Source organism: Schistocerca piceifrons, chromosome 11 (assembly GCF_021461385.2).
Source record: "Schistocerca piceifrons isolate TAMUIC-IGC-003096 chromosome 11, iqSchPice1.1, whole genome shotgun sequence".
NCBI classification, from domain to species: domain Eukaryota; kingdom Metazoa; phylum Arthropoda; class Insecta; order Orthoptera; family Acrididae; genus Schistocerca; species Schistocerca piceifrons.
Genome location: NC_060148.1, coordinates 151,319,039 through 151,337,235, shown reverse-complemented (window position 1 = coordinate 151,337,235; position 18,197 = coordinate 151,319,039). Strand labels below are relative to the sequence as shown.

At 38.6% G+C, this 18,197-nt stretch overlaps 2 protein-coding genes across 3 annotated transcripts in view; both read right to left on the bottom strand.

Moving 5' to 3' along the window:
- Window positions 1-10,844: 10,844 nt before the first annotated feature.
- On the bottom strand, window positions 10,845-14,601 carry LOC124720484 (zinc finger protein 729-like). The gene has a single exon (XM_047245845.1). The coding sequence runs from the start codon at window positions 14,599-14,601 to the stop codon at window positions 13,093-13,095; it is 1,509 nt and encodes a 502-aa protein (XP_047101801.1). The 3' UTR covers window positions 10,845-13,092.
- LOC124720486 overlaps window positions 14,253-18,197 on the bottom strand; it is a 112,969-nt gene continuing 109,024 nt past the window's right edge. The window contains exon 5 of one of the 2 annotated variants that reach the window (XM_047245849.1): window positions 14,253-14,680. In XM_047245849.1, coding sequence (XP_047101805.1) covers window positions 14,639-14,680 — 42 coding nt within the window. In that variant the 3' untranslated portion in view covers window positions 14,253-14,638. The remainder of the gene's footprint in view (window positions 14,681-18,197) is intronic. The other variant, XM_047245846.1, reaches the window with a different exon arrangement.

The following is an 18,197-nucleotide window of genomic DNA, read 5'->3' as shown; positions in this document are numbered from 1 at the left end:
CAGAAACAAGATGAACCCTCGTAACAAAGGGGCTGTGCTTCCTCAGTATAAATCTGGGAACCTATTTTTGATTCGTAATCCCATGATTAAGAAAGGAAAGACTAAGAAATTCATGCTTCAATACGAAACCCCTTATTCCATAATACGAGTGACTTCTGTCAATGCAGATATTCATTGTCTAACCATACAGTGGTAGTACATTCTGACTGGTTACAGCTGTACCATGGTCAAGCTCTACCACCCTCTGCAGTGTCACTTAGTCCAGCTCAAAATAATTTATGAGAAGGCACATGTACTATCATGCAGAAATGCAGGAAAAAAGGACAAGTTGCTATCAGCATATCCTCAGTACGCCTTGAGAAATAAAAACCCTTATGCCTTGAGGTCATGGGATGGAGGTACTGTTTGTTTGAACGAGTTTCATGTGGTATTTTATTCTGTGTAGGAGTGATTTCACTATAGGAAGAAATGTATTTTATTGATGTGATTCTGAGTAATAATTCTGTCGTTCAGTCAGTCATTTTGACTGACTAGTGCAAACGAATTACGCTATACTGTAGAACCAGTATCCAGTTGAGGCTAATTTTGCCATCTTTCTTTTGCAGTTTTTGTTATGCAAGAAGCTGCAAGAATTGCTTTCTAAAATAGGAGTACGCCTTGCTGTATCACAAAATACTGAATATTAACAGCAAAGTAACGAGAGCAGTGATAGTGTAAATGATTAATGACCAGAAGTAATTGCTTATACAGTGGACATGAGTTTATAGAGATCGGTTGTTCTATAGTAATAATGTACCAGTAAGAGAACGTGAGGGGCTACTATTCAACATCATCAGGAGGTTACTATGATACTAAGTAAAGCTCTAGACGTTCCTTTAAGTGAGAAACACACCATGGTGATACATGAAATAACTGAGTTTTGCGTTATGTACACTAAAGATTTTACATAATGTGAAATGGACTTTTTACGAACGCATTTACACTATTGCAAACGAGGTGTAATCAGTACTACATTGTTACAAGAAGAGAATCACAGTTCTGAGGTAGAAAAATGTTTTACTTAACCAGCTCACAAGCAGCGTTGAAGTGAAGTAGATAATTGGAGACATCAAGTAATAAAGTGTTTTTCCAGTAGTTGCTATTAACCGAATGTTTTCTTTACAGCAGTAAATATTTTTATTTTGCCGAGTTTCGTACGAAAAAATACATACACCAAATTTTCACTTATTATCATATTTCCACTTTACTATCAAAATTTACTTTAGAATTCATAGTTCTCTTGTCCACAACAGGCAAGTAAACTTCTTAATTAAATACATGAAGAGACAAGAGATAAGTGCATTCATTTATATAGCAATTAGGAACCAAATTTGCAACAACCAGAGGACCTCTATATCAAGTGTTTGGAATTAACACTAAAGACTAATTCATGCAATGAGTTACCTACAGAGATCATGTACTTGACAAAGTCGCCTAAAATATGCAAACAACAGCTATTTGAAATTACCCAAGACTCTCACAGTATACACTAGTGGGAAGTTATGTAGTATAAAACATTATTATCTGAAAGTTATGTTAGCCTTTTGTAGACAAAGAATAACTCGTACTGCAACATTTTACTAGTAGTCAGGCCAATGCATGCATACGTTACTGTTTGGCAGCATCTTTGCACATCAGATGATCTATATTCTTTGCATGTAATGGATAACACAACAAAAATAAGTCCTCGTCTTCGTAATAAGTGGTGGAATGTATCATAACTCATATGGATTGATCTTGTGAAGCAAGCGATTTATGGTTACGAATTTTGCCATATGCCATTATAGGAAATGTATTACTCCTTTAAAAACTACGCTTTCCTCGATTTTCCACCTAATTTACAACAGACTTCAGACGTGAAGTCCTGAACATCACAGGTAAGTCCATTGTCAGAAGACACTGCTACATGTCGAGACCAGCATGTTAAAAATATATGGTATCAATGGTAGGTCAGGAGAAATAAAGCATAGATAAGTTGAATTATATACTACTTATGTGTCACAAATGACTTAACCTCATCACCAAACAATGATACTTGAAAGGCACTAAAGAGGCAGAAGGTGTCAAATGAAGTCTCCCAGCAGTGGTTTGTGAGACGAAATGTTTAATTGTGCAGAGTTCTATATGAAGTTAAGAGACAAACAAGTTTCAAACAATAGTAGCACCTTCACTGTCATATGGGTGAATAAGACTTACTTATGGTTCTGCAAAGAAGGGTAGATGCATTGATTGTTGTAATTACATAGTGATGGGCTAACTGCTCTTGTCACTGTAACAGTTACTCTGATAGCATGCCATTCATAAACTTTCATTTGTGTTTCACTTAAAATATTTCTATCAGTACCTCTTTTTATGTTTTGTGTCATTTTTTCTGTATTTTGTTTACTGTATTTCATGTGTGATAGCAATGTCGTCATAGTAGTCACTCTCACCTGACACTATCCAAAACCAGTAAGCTAGTTTGTGGCGGATTACCGTCCTTCAAGCTTCAACACAGTATTTTATTTGAAATACTCTTGATCAGTCAATGTGCGTCATTCATATGCAATAATGATTTTCTTTCTTTTATGGGTAACCCAGTGGTTGTGATTTAATATCCTCCTGGGAAAACTTACTTATTACGTAAACTACAGTGATGCATGTTATTTCCCCATCCACTTTTGGTATCGTGAATTATACTGCGTGTACTCTGGCCAAGTAATATAGTGGTATTTCTTAACTGTAGTTGCCCATCTACTGCAGCTACCACTATTCAGATGTCTAGTCATAATTAAAACGAGTTGTTTCCACAAGACCTGGTGGTAGTTGCCTGTATTACAAACGGTTAATGTCAAAGTGGACATAATTTTGATACAACCCTACAGATATGAACAAACATATGCATGGATCCATGCTTGTACCATTTCGCTGTTAGACAATCCAGTAGTGCTGGCACATTATAATGAAGATTATGGTAGCCTCTTTTAACCTTGCTATGTGCTAAAAAAATCCATGTGGAGTCATTGGTTCTTATTCTCAGTAAACAAGGAGGAATAGGGACAACTTCTCAATGACATGGTTTCTTACACTACTGCTAATGCGTGACGAACAGTCATCCTCTACTTCTGGTAAAATTCTGTAGTCACATATCATTGCAGTTAGCTTCTTAACCTTCCCTGTTATTCCTGTCCCTACTACCATGTCCCTGAATCAGTTCTGTTCTCCTTCTTTCGTAAAGAAGGAGAAGTCTGGGCTCAACTTGACTATGTCACTCTCTTAGTACCATAGTATTCGTAGTTCTGTTTCACTATTCCAGCCAATACTACAGAGTTATCACTGCTGCCTTGCTGCAGTGTCCGCTTTAGCTATTCTCCAGAGACGTACTAGATGATATGTGCCATCTCTCAATTGGTTAGTTAAGCAAGGAAGCAGTGTTATTTTCTAGAGGAATGATTTGGCACATTAGTTGTGAAACAGTAAGTGTTTGAGCAGTGACAGGAATATCGCTAAGCACTTCATCTTGGTCCCCACTAATTCTACTTACGATTTATTCACATCATCTTGGCACATACAGGGTGTTTCAAAAATGACCGGTATATTTGAAATGGCAATAAAAACTAAACGAGCAGCGATAGAAATACACTGTTTGTTGCAATATGCTTGGGCCAACAGTACATTTTCAGGCAGACAAACTTTCGAAATTACAGTAGTTACAATTTTCAACAACAAACTCTATAGTACGATATTTTCAACATATCCACCATGCGTAGCAATAATATGGCGTAGTCTCTGAATGAAATTACCCGAAACCTTTGTCAACGTGTCTGGCGGAATGGCTTCACATGCAGATGAGATGTACTGCTTCAGCTGTTCAATTGTTTCTGGATTCTGGCGGTACACCTGGTCTTTCAAGTGTCCCCACAGAAAGAAGTCACAGGGGTTCATGTCTGGTGAATAGGGAGGCCAATCCACGCCGCCTCCTGTATGTTTCGGATAGCCCAAAGCACCGCCTCCTGTATGTTTCGGATAGCCCAAAGCAATCACACGATCATCGAAATATTCATTCAGGAAATTAAAGACGTCGGCCGTGCGATGTGGCCGGGCACCATCTTGCATAAACCACGAGGTGTTCGCAGTGTCGTCTAAGGCAGTTTGTACTGCCACAAATTCACGAAGAATGTCCAGATAGCGTGATGCAGTAATCGTTTCGGATCTGAAAAATGGGCCAATGATTCCTTTGGAAGAAATGGCGGCCCAGACCAGTACTTTTTGAGGATGCAGGGACGATGGGACTGCAACATGGGGCTTTTCGGTTCCCCATATGCGCCAGTTCTGTTTATTGACGAAGCCATCCAGGTAAAAATAGGCTTCGTCAGTAAACCAAATGCTGCCCACATGCATATCGCCGTCATCAATCCTGTGCACTATATCGTTAGCGAATGTCTCTCGTGCAGCAATGGTAGCGGCGCTGAGGGGTTGCCGTGTTTGAATTTTGCATGGATAGAGGTGTAAACTCTGGCGCATGAGACGATACGTGGACGTTGGCGTCATTTGACTGCAGCTGCAACACGGCAAACGGAAACCCGAGGCCGCTGTTGGATCACCTGCTGCACTAGCTGCGCGTTGCCCTCTGTGGTTGCTGTACGCGGTCGCCCTACCTTTGCAGCACGTTCATCCGTCACGTTCCCAGTCCGTTGAAATTTTTCAAACAGATCCTTTATTGTATCGCTTTTTGGTCCTTTGGTTACATTAAACGTCTGTTGAAAACTTCGTCTTGTTGCAACAACACTGTGTTCTAGGCGATGGAATTCCAACACCAGAAAAATCCTCTGTTCTAAGGAATAAACCATGTTGTCTACAGCACACTTGCACGTTGTGAACTGCACACGCTTACAGCAGAAAGACGACGTACAGAATGGCGCACCCACAGACTGCGTTGTCTTCTATATCTTTCACATCACTTGCAGCGCCATCTGTTGTTGAAAATTGCAACTACTGTAATTTCGAAAGTTTGTCCGCCTGAAAATGTACTGTTGTCCCAAGCATATTGCAACAAACGGTGTATTTTTATCGCTGCTCGTTTAGTTTTTATTGCCGTTTCAAATATACCAGCCATTTTTGAAACACCCTGTATCTTGGCAATGGGAATATAGTCACTCCATTCATGTGGTTCACAAATTAGACGTATGCACTGTTAATTATGGACTTACCACTCCATAAGAGAACTATCTGAAACCTTGATCATTCTTTTAAGATATTCATATAGTATGTTTCAATTGCAACACCCACAAAGATGATTCAACCTAGTTTAGAACTGCTTCCGGTGTACATCATAATCTCTTACAACCCCTTACATTTAACGTAAGGATGTTAGACCATTGAACAACGATATAGTGAGAAATGTGACATGCCTTGTTCGATGTACAGCCCTCCTGTTTATTCCATATCATTAACTGCTCAACAATTTGTGTGTGAGAAGAACCAATGGGACTCGATAGATAGGCAGTTAGTGTCTTTCAACATCTACCCCACGCAAATGAGACAGGAGGATGTTGCTTGGACTTGTGGTTCCTCCAGGGGCGTCCTCCTAACATGATGCGATTAGCGATCAAAGAGACCCTTGTCTGGTCATTGCACTTCTGATTTGTCTTCATACTATGGTCCGTTCTACCATCTATCATCTTGCTGTCACACAAAAACATGCGTGACCCACTTGCACACTGAGAACTACAGTACCTCAATTAGGGTTGTAGTGGCCTTACTCACCCACACCCAACACAAACACCTATGAAACACAACGTTCACTCTTAGACACTTACAGAGTGTTCCCCGAGTGCGTAACTATCCCTAATTCCTACACTACTGTGTTATTTTGACTCAATGTTTCACCTACCATTGACACTGCTTTAATTCTATGAGTACACAGGCAATAATGTTCCACATTGTTTCCAGTTTGAACATTGATCTTCCCTTGGGTATCTTTCTGTTTTTATAGTACTGGAACCTCCATTTGATGCTTATGAACACTTGTCCTACATTATTCGACGTCATTGTGCAAGAGGGGACCTCAGACATTATCGAATAAAATGAGGCATTCAGCAGTACAGAACCGTATTTCCCAAGCATTTACTGGCTGACGCACCTAGCACCACACCAATTTCAGCCTTGCTCACTCCTTCAAGAAGAAATACGAATAATGAAGTCTTTTTCCCAATGTGATCACCACCAATGTTATCAACTACGCTCATACTCTAATTAAATACTCACTAACCTACAATTTTGTTCATTTTCCCTCTAGTGATGTGTTTTACCTGCCAGTTAGGCTCTGCTGTTTTGATGACATGAATGCAAACTCATCTGATGACCACAATTCCGTTTATGGAAAGATTTAGAATGCTTCATGCAAACTGTTCAACAGCTCTGTGCTTCCCCATCTGGCACTAACCAAAAGAGCTGTGTATCTGGATACATTACTGATACAGGTTAATTTTGTGATCCTTTCATTTCCACTGATACGTACCACATTTTGCATTCACATGTAGTACACTCTACATAGATACACAGTTGGACACACCCCAGTGCCTTACACACCTAAAAAGTTAATGTACCACTTTCCAGCACTGCATCACTGAAAAAAACTTTAAATGCTTTGCCTCTTAACTAATTTACTTACCTCACGTATCTATAGGCGTTTCTGCTCATTTCACCTTCCCTTACCACCTTTAGCTTTGACATACTTTTATAGCAACAGAATAAAATTCTATGGCTTCATGACAAATCTTGTATGCCAGGAGCACACTCACTTCGATTCCTACCACTCGTAGGTTCATTACACCTTGATAGGCTGATGAGACGACGAAAAACGTCCGAGTCATCTAGCAACAACATCCTGCCCTTCCTTTTGCTTGACTTTATGATTAAATGTAGGTTTCAGTAATTGTAGTGCATGATGTCACCTCTTTTCTTGTTAATGTATTTCTGTTTTCCATTTCATATTGTCATGTTCTGCCATCTGTATATTTCACCTAATTTAATTAGGACTGACATGAAGCAGTTAGGTCCCTCAAAAGTCACAAGACTACAATCCGTTTCAAAAATTGACTATTGTGAATGCCTGTTTTCAGTTCATTACATAGGCTACCCTGTGTGGTGCACAACATGCCAGTTTGCTTGAGACATCATGAGCCTAGACAGTTGATCGTGATTCCCTTCCTAGTTCACTTCCCATCCTTATTGCACCATCTGATATATTTTAATACATTATAATTGTAAATGTAACGAATACTCTCAACTTTAATTTCGTCACAGACAATTGAAGCTGGTTTGCCCATTTTCCTAACAGTTAAGCCCTCTATTCTTTACCATAGCTCACCAGGGAAGTTATCACTACTGGGTAGGTCTACTGGCTCCTATTTTGACATCCTTGTCCTAAATCTAACATCTCCATATTCACGCCAGTTTACATAATGGACACTTCCAAAATGTTGTTTCATTCTCATTAGATTTTCAGAAAAGTGGGACTAGAAACTCACTTTTGGTTTCCTAATGAAATATAGAATTAGCACAACTACAGTAAATCATACACATTGGCCAAATGTTGACCTAATTCTGCAATATATCAGGCTATAACGTTTTCTGTTCTTTCTAAACACCTGCCAAAAACAACTGGCTGCGTGTTCAGTCCTCTCAACATTCAGCCCTACTTAACATAAACCATCACTATTTTTCGAAAGAATAATAAACGCCAAACTTGTGCAAAGTTTCAAGACAACTAGCACCTGTGACAGGCTATAAATACTGCTGATCAATCATCTTGACTGCAAAGCCATCGAACCGTGCTACCCTGTTGGAATTGCCTCTACATGAGTGCTAAATCTTACTGCATGCAAGCAGAAACGACCAATGTGTACTATTATCCCTGTCTTTTCACTCTGATTTAATTCTCCTACACTGAATTACAGACACTGTTCATCCTGTGAACAACCAGTCACAGAACCACTCCACAACGCTATGCGAGTTTGGTTTAATGGAAGTGCAGCTGTGCTGAAAACAAATTTGGTATCCCTGCTCAGACTGATGCTGATTGCTATGATAAAACTCCTATGAGCTTAATTCTTTGTTATGCAGTATCACGAAATCCTAGTAAGCTGACATGTGCAGCTCAATCACACTGAAGACAATCTTTTGGCTACCACCTGACAAATTCATAATATAGCCACTGTGCTAATACTGAATATTAGGAATTTAAAAACGCGATCCAGCGTGATTAAATACACAGGGAACTGTGCAAACTGACTGCTACTTTGGAAGTAACCAAAGCCTTACAGATCTTGTTGTGTAACACCCACACAACAGTTGCATGTTAACACCCTGCACACTACCATTCAACCAAGACAGCAACAGAGACTCATTCCTAACTTAGTGCCCACTGAAACTTTCCAGCAAACCATAACTAATACTTCATTTCATGCATCAGTACACATGCAAATGATATACTCCATGTAGGTATCAACCTTGTCGTATTATTCCACTGCTGCTATTGTACAACTGCCATCATCTATAGATGTGTTAAATATCAGATATCTCAGACTGTAACTTGCACCAGTTGCAAATTTGAGTGTTATCACATTATCTTTCCTTGTCACCTATGTACCTAATTCTGAACGCGATGTTTGGCAAACGGACGTCATGTCTGTTTGCAAGGGGTATCCATCAGACCGTCACGTAGTTCAAGATTCATCTGTGCTTTAACACTAATTATTACAAGCATCCTACCTTATTACTCTGCACTAGTGTCAAATGAGAAATTGCATTGCTTTTAGAGGAAACTTAGGAATTCCCTTGCTCTCACACTGTTGAGGCAATGCACAAATTTTTATTTAGGCCCACTGGGAACAGATTACCATATTTGGTAGACTTATCGAGTTTTTCTAATGGTATACTTTTATTCAACTTTCTTATTGTATATGTATCACACCAAGCATTAGGTTATCTGCTCATTTAACTTACACACACTACAGCTTTGAACTTTTCGGCTAATTTGCCTAAAACACCTTTTGTGCTGGCACCCAACCGACAGCCTGCCTACACAACCAAAAACAATCAAAGTTACCATTGACCATGGCACTGCACACATCACTGAGAGGAGTAAGCTGGAATACCTATAAAGAGTGGTTGACCCAGTGTCATCTCTCTTCCAGTCACTGTAGTTGTCCTCGGAATGGTTGTATGGATCATATGTAATCAAAGATATTGTGAACCATTCAGATCATGTGGTGCACGAACAGCAGCTGTTGGGTAATTTTATACTTAAGTGGATTTTGGATCCTGGCACAATTCAGTCATGACTCACTTACAACTAAACATTAGGAGATGAGATGCTGATATGTATTAGTTTGTTTCTATTGTATAATTTTCTCACTTTGCAACATGTGAGAGCATTACATTCCACTTAGCCAAGGACCAAACCAATGACATATTACTTAAGAATCAATATCAATTACATGAAATAAGAATGAATAGAACAATGGTAGTGTCACAATTGTGTTAATAAGATTAGTTTATTATGGCTATATTATCTGCTTGTAATGTATCCTTCAATAACTTTGCAATTTCTACTTTTATACTACAAACTGCAAAGATTATAGGAAAAATAATGAATCTTATCAATATGATTGAGCTAAACCTCCTTTTGTATTCAATCCACATCCTAAAATTTACTTGTCCTTGACCATTCTTGTGGAATAGTTTATTCTGTCATGATTAGCTTACATTATGATTTTATTAGGTGCAGTTACACTCTTTAATTCATGGGCATATACTTTGTTTTTGTAGACTCAGTTATTTAGGTAGTTTTCCACACAACCATTGAATATGTTCATTTTCTGCTTACATCTCGTGTACCAGAGAAATGCTATATGACCCATCTTTAGCTCACACTTATAGTTATTCAGTCCATACTGTGTATCTTTTTTAACACGTTACTACAAATTTTACTGTTTTTCTTAGAGATTCATAATATGTATACTCGCCACACATAGCAGTGTATTTTCAGACTCATCAGAATATAAGGCTATTGTCCAGAAACCCAGCTTTTCGTTCCTTTTATTGGAAAATAATATTTAATACAAATGTATGCCGATCTTGCCTATTATGAAAATGGCTCTGAGCACTATGGAACTTAACTGCTGTGGTCATCAGTCCCCTAGAACTTAGAACTACTTAAACCTAACTAATCTAAGAACATCACACACATCTATGCCCGAGGCAGGATTCGAAACTGCGACCGTAGCAGTCGCGCGGTTCCAGACTGAGCGCCTAGAACCGCTAGACCACCATGGCCGGCACCTATTATGAATACTCTATACAGCAGTTGCGGATGTCCTATCATGAGAAAGATGGAATAAAATGAAATCACATCACTAAAAAGTGTCATAGCTGAAGTGTAGCAAAACAGAACAGTGGCAATCAATTATAACTATCTCCAATTGTTACACATGCACTTTCACCAATAAGAAATAGGTAGGAAATCAAAAATAAAAACAATCATTCTGAAAATAAAAATGAAGCATGAATACAGATTTCCAAAAAAGCCATGTTTATTTACCCACATTAAGGAAACTATCCACAATGGAAACATCTTTGAATAAAATGCAGGAAATGTTTAGTACTCACGTTCTGAGCTCTCCCAAGTGTTGTTGTTGTTGTGTATACGAATAACTGGATTCAAATCTTAAGACCTAATGTTTGTTTACCTATTTCATTTTGTGTACAACTTACATGGTATTAAGTACCGAAAAAATAGTTAAGAGCTTTAGTGCATAACACTTATCTGTATCATCTCTCAATCATGTAAAGAGCTGTGTGAAACAAAAAACAATTTGCAAAAAATATAGCTATTGTGCACTGGTGTAAATGGCAGCCAAGAACAATGAATTTATTAGATTACACATTTTAGCATCTGACCCATTTATGTGAAGATGCACTGATGAGCAAAAATGTCATGAATACTCCCTGTGAGGAGGATGAATGCCATGTGTTGTACATACATGATGCAATAAGCAGATTACAAGTATATAAGCAGATTACAAGTATCTAAACAGATTACAAGTATATAAGCAGACCAGAAATTAACAAGGAGTTGTTCTACCAATTACATGGGTCACGAACATGTAAACCCAATGACATAAGTGACTTTAGCAAAGGGCAGGTTACAGTGGCATTGCAGTTGGGAACTAGAACCTCAGAAGTGGTGAAGCTGGTAGGCTGGATCTATGCTACTATTGTGAACGTCTGTGGAAAGTGGCTGAAAGGTGATAAATTGATAACCTTATGAAAACATGTAATACACCTATCCATCACAAATCATGGAGGTCCGAGGCTTCCCTGCTCTGTGAAGCTTGACATGTGGCAATATGTGGCATATCTAATTACAGAAAAGAATGCTTGAGCAGCCATGCACGTGTTTGAACCCACAATTCAATGTACATCGCTGAACATAGGGCTCCACAACATATGGTAACTGTATGTTTCCATACCAATCCACCAAAATGTTCAATTGCAACTGCAGTGGGCAACGGATAATTGAGGCTATAATGAAGGTCAATGCAAATGTCAACTGTCAGGATGGATGACATTTCCTGTTACACCAGGTCAGTTGCCACATCCAGATATGCTATATCTAGGTGAATGGCACCAGGTGGAGTGTCCATTATGCTATGGGGACAGTCACTCAGGCTCCTTAGGGACGTCTGGTAATAATTGAAGGGATCATGACAGTTGCTGACTGACCTTCATAGCTACTGCATAGATTCCTTCATGCATGGATGTGATCTCCCATGGTGAAGGCATTCCAGGAGAATAACTGTCCATGTCACATGTGCAGAACGACTCCACAGTGGTCTGAGTAGCATGGTACCTAACACATCTTGACCACACCATGTCATGTAGAACTGTCAAAGTATTGTGTTCCAGAGATGGACAAACATGCTATTAAGCACGTTGCTACATTTGTTGTTACGTTTACTGATACAGGAATAGTACTAACAGAACATAAATGTACACACTATTAATGACATCTCTTGAGAAAACGTATCTGAGTAAAATAATTGTTATAACCATGTTTCTCCAGTGTTGAGTGTACTAGCGTGAATGAAGGAAGTGCCATTAATATATTTTTACTGTCACTGTTTCTAAAATACAGAGTCACAAGTACTACATGATGACTATGCAAGTCATCACACATCCTTGGCCTTTTACTGAATATTGCATGGTACTTATGATTACTGACAAACATTTGGATTTATCACAATACACAATCTTCCTGTCTCGAGACTGATAGGAAAAGAACAGAAGTGTTAATGACAAATATACATTTGATTCCTATTTCTGGAGTATTTACTAATACAATTTCTTGATGTTTCAAGCTGCAGATATGGATTTTTATATCATCACATTATCTGTTACCAATCTATAGTACAGATTATTGCACACTGTTTCACAATTATACCACATTTTATGTTACTTCACAGGCATTATAATTTATTGTCCTATTGCTTCATCCATTATTTTACAGGCCTTGAGGGCACCAACCTGGAAAACCTATTTACATAAACTACCACTTGCTTGTAGTTTCTTTCTGATGTGAAGTAATGCATGTGTCTTGAGAGTGTCCAACTGAGTGAAACTTTTGTCACAGATATCACATTTGTGAGGTCCCCTTCTAATGTGTTCTAATGTATCTCCGTTGAGATCAGCTGATCTAAGAATGATCACTTCTTCACTTTTGTGAGGTCTTTTCCCAGTGTGTATGAATATGTATTGAAATAGCCTACCCTAACAAAAGATCACCCACAAATATAAAATTTGTGATGTTTCTTTCCACTGTGAATGAATGTATGTTTCTTGAGATAACCAAACTGGGCAAACGATTTGTCTCAAATTTCACATTTGTTGGGTATCTTTCCAGTGTGAATTAATTTGCGGGTCATGAGATTTCCCACAAATCTCACATGTACAAGGTTTCTCTCCAGTGTTAAGTGTGCGTTTCTTGAGAACGCTTGAGAAAACAAAAGATTACCCATAAATCTCACATTTGTTCAGTTTCTTTCCAGTGTGAATAAATGCGTGTTTCTTGAGATAAGCTGACTGGGCAAAAGATTTTCCACAAATATCGCATTTGTGGGGTTTCTTTCCAGTGTGAATTAATGTGTGTGCCTTGAGATTAGCTGACTGTGTAAACGATTTCTCACAAATCTCACATTTGTGAGGCTTTTCTCCAGTGTGAATTAATACATGTTTCTTGAGACTGCCTGCACCAGCAAAAGATTGTCCACAAATCTCACATTTATGAGGTTTCTTCCCAGTGTGAAGTAATATATGTGTTTTGAGTCCGCTTGACAAAACAAAAGATTTCCCACAAATTTCACATTTATGAGGTTTCTTTCCAGTGTGAATAAATGCATGTTGCTTGAGATAAGCTGACTGGGCAAAATATTTCCCACAAATATAGCATTTGTGGGGTTTCTTTCCAGTGTGAATTAATGTGTGTGTCTTGAGATTATCTGACCGGGTAAACGATTTGTCACAAATCTCACATTTGTAAGGTTTTTCTCCAGTGTGAATTAATACGTGTTTCTTGAGATTGCTTGCACCAGCAAAAGTGTGTCCACAAATCTCACATTTATGAGGTTTCTTTCCAGTGTGAAGTAGTATATGTGTTTTGAGTCCACTTGACAAAACAAAAGATTTCCCACAAATCTCACATTTGTGAGGTTTCTTTTCAGTGTGAATTAATAAGTGTTTCTTGAGATCACTTGAGACAACAAAAGATTTTCCACAAATATCGCATCTGTGAGGTTTCTTTCCAGTGTGAAATAATACGTGTTGCTTGAGATCGCTTGGGAAAGCAAAAGATTTCCCACAACTCTCACATTTGTGAGGTTTCTTTCCAGTGTGAATTAATCCGTGTTTCTTGAGATTGCCTGCACCAGCAAAAGATTTGCCACAAATATGACATTTGTGGTTTCTGTTTGCAGTAAGTAGATTACCCTGGAAACTGACATTAACAGTTGTAGATGAAGTTCCATAATGATTTGTTTCCTCTGTATCATTTGTCATAAGTGTGTTACATATGTCATTAGCAGACATGTTTGCAGCTTTCCATGTTTCCTTGTATGAATTCAGCTCGTTGAGTTCTGCGACAGAAACTTCTGGCTCACTATCCGAGAAGCTAGTGCTTTGATGCTCATCGCTATAGCCATATTTTTCATGGTTGCCAGCAGCTGAGGAATGGTAATTCTCACTCATTCTCAAATGTTTTTTCAAACTAACATTACTGTGAAATACCTCACCACACCACTTACAAACATATAAAGGTGGTTGCATACCATCAATGTGAATAAACACATGCTTTATCAATCTGTATTTTGAAGGAAAGCTCTGCTGGCAGAAATTACAGCTATATACATGTAATTCCTTTTCCCACGTACTACAGTTATATCGTGTGGCAACTGAGCAGTTCTTATCAACAGTCATATCTTCTGTATTGGTATCAAACTCGTATGTTGACTTCATGTCAATCATCAACTCATCCTGGACCAGTCTATGGTGAAAAGTTTCTTCACATGATATGCCACTGCTCCCACCAGTACACTGAGTCAATCTGAAGAGTAAGGAGGCGGATGTTAAATACTGATATACATACAACAAAGAAACAATATTTAGGTGTCTGTAAATCCAGTACTATAAGAGAGAATTATTCATAAAAGTGCAGAAGAAATTACATATATAGTAACTGTTAGAGATTTAAAATTGTAATATTCCATCAGAAGGAAAGAACTGATGAGGTAAAAATGATGATTAATCTGAGTCACTGCCAATTTGATTTGAAATTTTTAGATGAGAATTAAAATAATTCACTTTCAAGTGTTACACTCTTTTTAAAATACAGTGCTACAAATTAATAGTCTACACCCATTTATTAATTGTATAAGAAAAATTCAGTTACATGTTTTAAATGAATAAGATTTAATTAATAGAAATAATGGGTTTCCTTTGTCTGGCAAACACTTTCACCTTTGGAAATTTATTTCACCTAGCAAACAGTTTTTTTTGTTTGATTCCCAATGAGTCAAGAACTACTGCAAGCATAATTATTTTGATTAGTTATCTTGTATGGATGTTAATCAGGTGGATAATGACTGTTCATAAGCAATAATCAATGTCACATCAATCTATGGAAAAAATGCATACTGATGAATGAATGTGAATGACACACTTGCAGATGGTTTTAATCTAAGACTATGTTTTTGGCACTGCAGCTTATATGAAGCCTTGCACAAATGGAAATGCTGTCTAAAACGATTGAAATGGTTGTAAATTTTCCAGTATATTTGCAGCGAGCCTTTTTGAAAAATTTTACATTTGGTCACCCGACACTGCAGAACACAAATGACTTAAGGACACACACACATAAATACCACATCATCACCCATTAAACACTGCAGGCTGACATTACATATTGAGTGGCAGTGACAACAGCTGATGCATGAGCTACCCCTGTAGTATCTGGGTCCCATAATTCCACCTGCAGTTAAACCCTTTCCCACAGAGCAGAACTGTGATGCCTTTCAGGTCCCCATGTGCATCATGTTGCACATGAAAGATCAAAAATTACTGAAGGCATGCATGATCCAGTGTTTTCTTTTGTTCGGATTGTAACTTCTAACTTTTTTGAATTGTGTTTGGTATATAGTTCTGTTTGGCATGGTATCTGGTAAATTTCTAATGTTTTTGGGATCACACGTGTTTTTTAACGTAACCAGTATCGTTGTGTGTCAGATTCTAGAAGTTCACAACTGAATCACTAAACATTGTAACTCTTTTAAAACTCAGTTACATGTATTTTCATACATATGGAAGTAAAGTAACAGAATATAAATAATGAAGAAAGAAATCACAAAAATATGTGAGGTTTCAAACAAATACCTTTCTATTTCTTAAAGTAGTAGAAATAAAACTAACAATTAAAATTTTAGACTATGCCAGTCAACCATAAACCAGAATAAGAACCAGAATTTCTGGAAAACTTCAACAATACATAAATTTTGATAATTATTTATCAACTGTTTTAGAGACCTCCACGTAAGAATTGTGTAGGTACTCAGTACTTGTGTCATATCCTTAATCTTTACTGCACAACATTTTTTGTGGCATGTACATTCATAGACTATTAATGCAGTCATGATGGAAGTGCACATGTATTTTAATAACACACGTACTACAGCCTGAACAGCAACACTGCTGATGGTTTACACCACATTTGCTAAAACGTTTGGCGCTATTGCTGTTACCTCTACTTTATTCCTTCCTTTGTTCTCTCAATTCTCAAACCAAAACAGTTTCTTACATTCTATCTACATACTCCAGTACCCCTCTATCGTACAACTAGTGCAGTTGGGGGATTAATGGGACTTCGTCACCTTTAATTGGTCTTGCGGCTGAGGCTGGTGGCGAAGTGCCATTGCATATATACGCTAGTATTGTGATGGTGTCACCACTCCCAAAGACTACCGCCACTCCCCCCCCCCCCCCCCCCCCAGGACAGGATTAGTATACCCTAACTGCCTACATCCGGTGTAATCCATGGGAAGGTGTGAATGTCTGAAAATGTTTGCAAGCCGTGTAACTGAGACAGAATGTGGAGACCAGCCTGGTATTCACCTAGTGGGATGTGGAAAACCGCCTAAAAACCACATCCAGGCTGGCCAGTACACTGGCCCTTCATCATTAATCCACCAGATGGATTCGATCCAGGGATGGCGCGCATGCCTTAATCCGCTCTCGGCTACCCTGGTGGGTCGTTTCTTACATTACCATGAAAATATTACAATTGGTTCCACCTAATAAGGAAATATTGTCAATGCATTTGATGCCAGGGTTGGAGACTGCTGTGAATACAAGCAAGCCTATTAAAGCTTTTACTCAGAAAAATTAATATCATGCAAAGAAGGTATGTTCTTTTGAACATTTTTATATTATCAAGATTTTGTTTCATCACTGTTGAATCTCATCTAAAATACCTTGAGAGAAAACAAAACTTGGTTTCTTGTACAATGTCTCGATTTCTACCCATCACATCACCAGTAAGTTACAGGGCAGTAATCTGCAAAGCAATGTTCTATTGTGTAGCACAAACATTGCTTGGATTGCGCATTTCTCCATTTGAAAGAGTTTCCCCTACCATAAAAGCAGGAATCATGGTGATATGACTGTATCCTCTTTGCCGTTATCGTTTCCACCACCACCATGGCCCTCTTCTGAAATTGAATTGTTGAACGAGTGTGGTATCTCTGCTAGATGTCATAGTAACTGTATTATGAATTTACAGAGTGTGAAACTGTCTGAACAGCAACTAGTTTTCATAACAAGAAGTCGATCCAAGGCGTTTTAAGTGATTATAATTACACTGACAGTGTTCTGGATGCTGCTGTGTGAGCTCTATACTTTCCAGGATGCTGTGACATTTTAGGATTTTCATTAACAGTTGTCCTCACTGAGTACACTGAAAAATAATTTTTCATTTTCCGCCACAAGGTGAAAATGTGGCGTTATAAGCAGTGAGAATGAGGCATCAGTGCAGGAAAAGAGGAGAAACGATCAGACCAATGATGATGATGGTTCTGGTATGTTTAATAGGACATGATGATAAGTTACTTCTTCAAAATGGTCTACCGACTGTGCAACATGCTGTATCCATGACATGGTTGCCTACAGCATATTCAGTGTAATCAGATTGTCATCACGTGACAATCTGCATACATCCCCAAGAGGTCTTTCACATATCACATCATCCAAATGTCATACGAATTTAGATTAGTGATCTCGAAGGCAGCATATCTTGAGACAGTCTAGATATAATGTGGGTGACAGCAAAAAGTTGGGGCATGGAAGGACAGAGGACAGGGGAGTGAGGGGCAGGGAGATAGATATAGAGGTGGGGAGATATAGAGGTGGGGAGATATATGGGGCGGGGGATAGATAGAGGGAGGAGACGGGTAATAGAGAGAGGGATGCGGGAGAGAGAGGGGGCGCGAGAGAGAGAGACGGTGGGGTATGAGGGGGCAGAGAGAGGGAGGAAAGGGGGAGAGTGTGGAAGGGAGGGGGTGAGGAAGGGAGGT

Bases quoted from the DNA above. Each gene is read 5' to 3' on its own strand.
- LOC124720484 (XM_047245845.1), bottom strand. From the start codon at position 14,601: ATGATTGACATGAAGTCAACATACGAGTTTGATACCAATACAGAAGAT.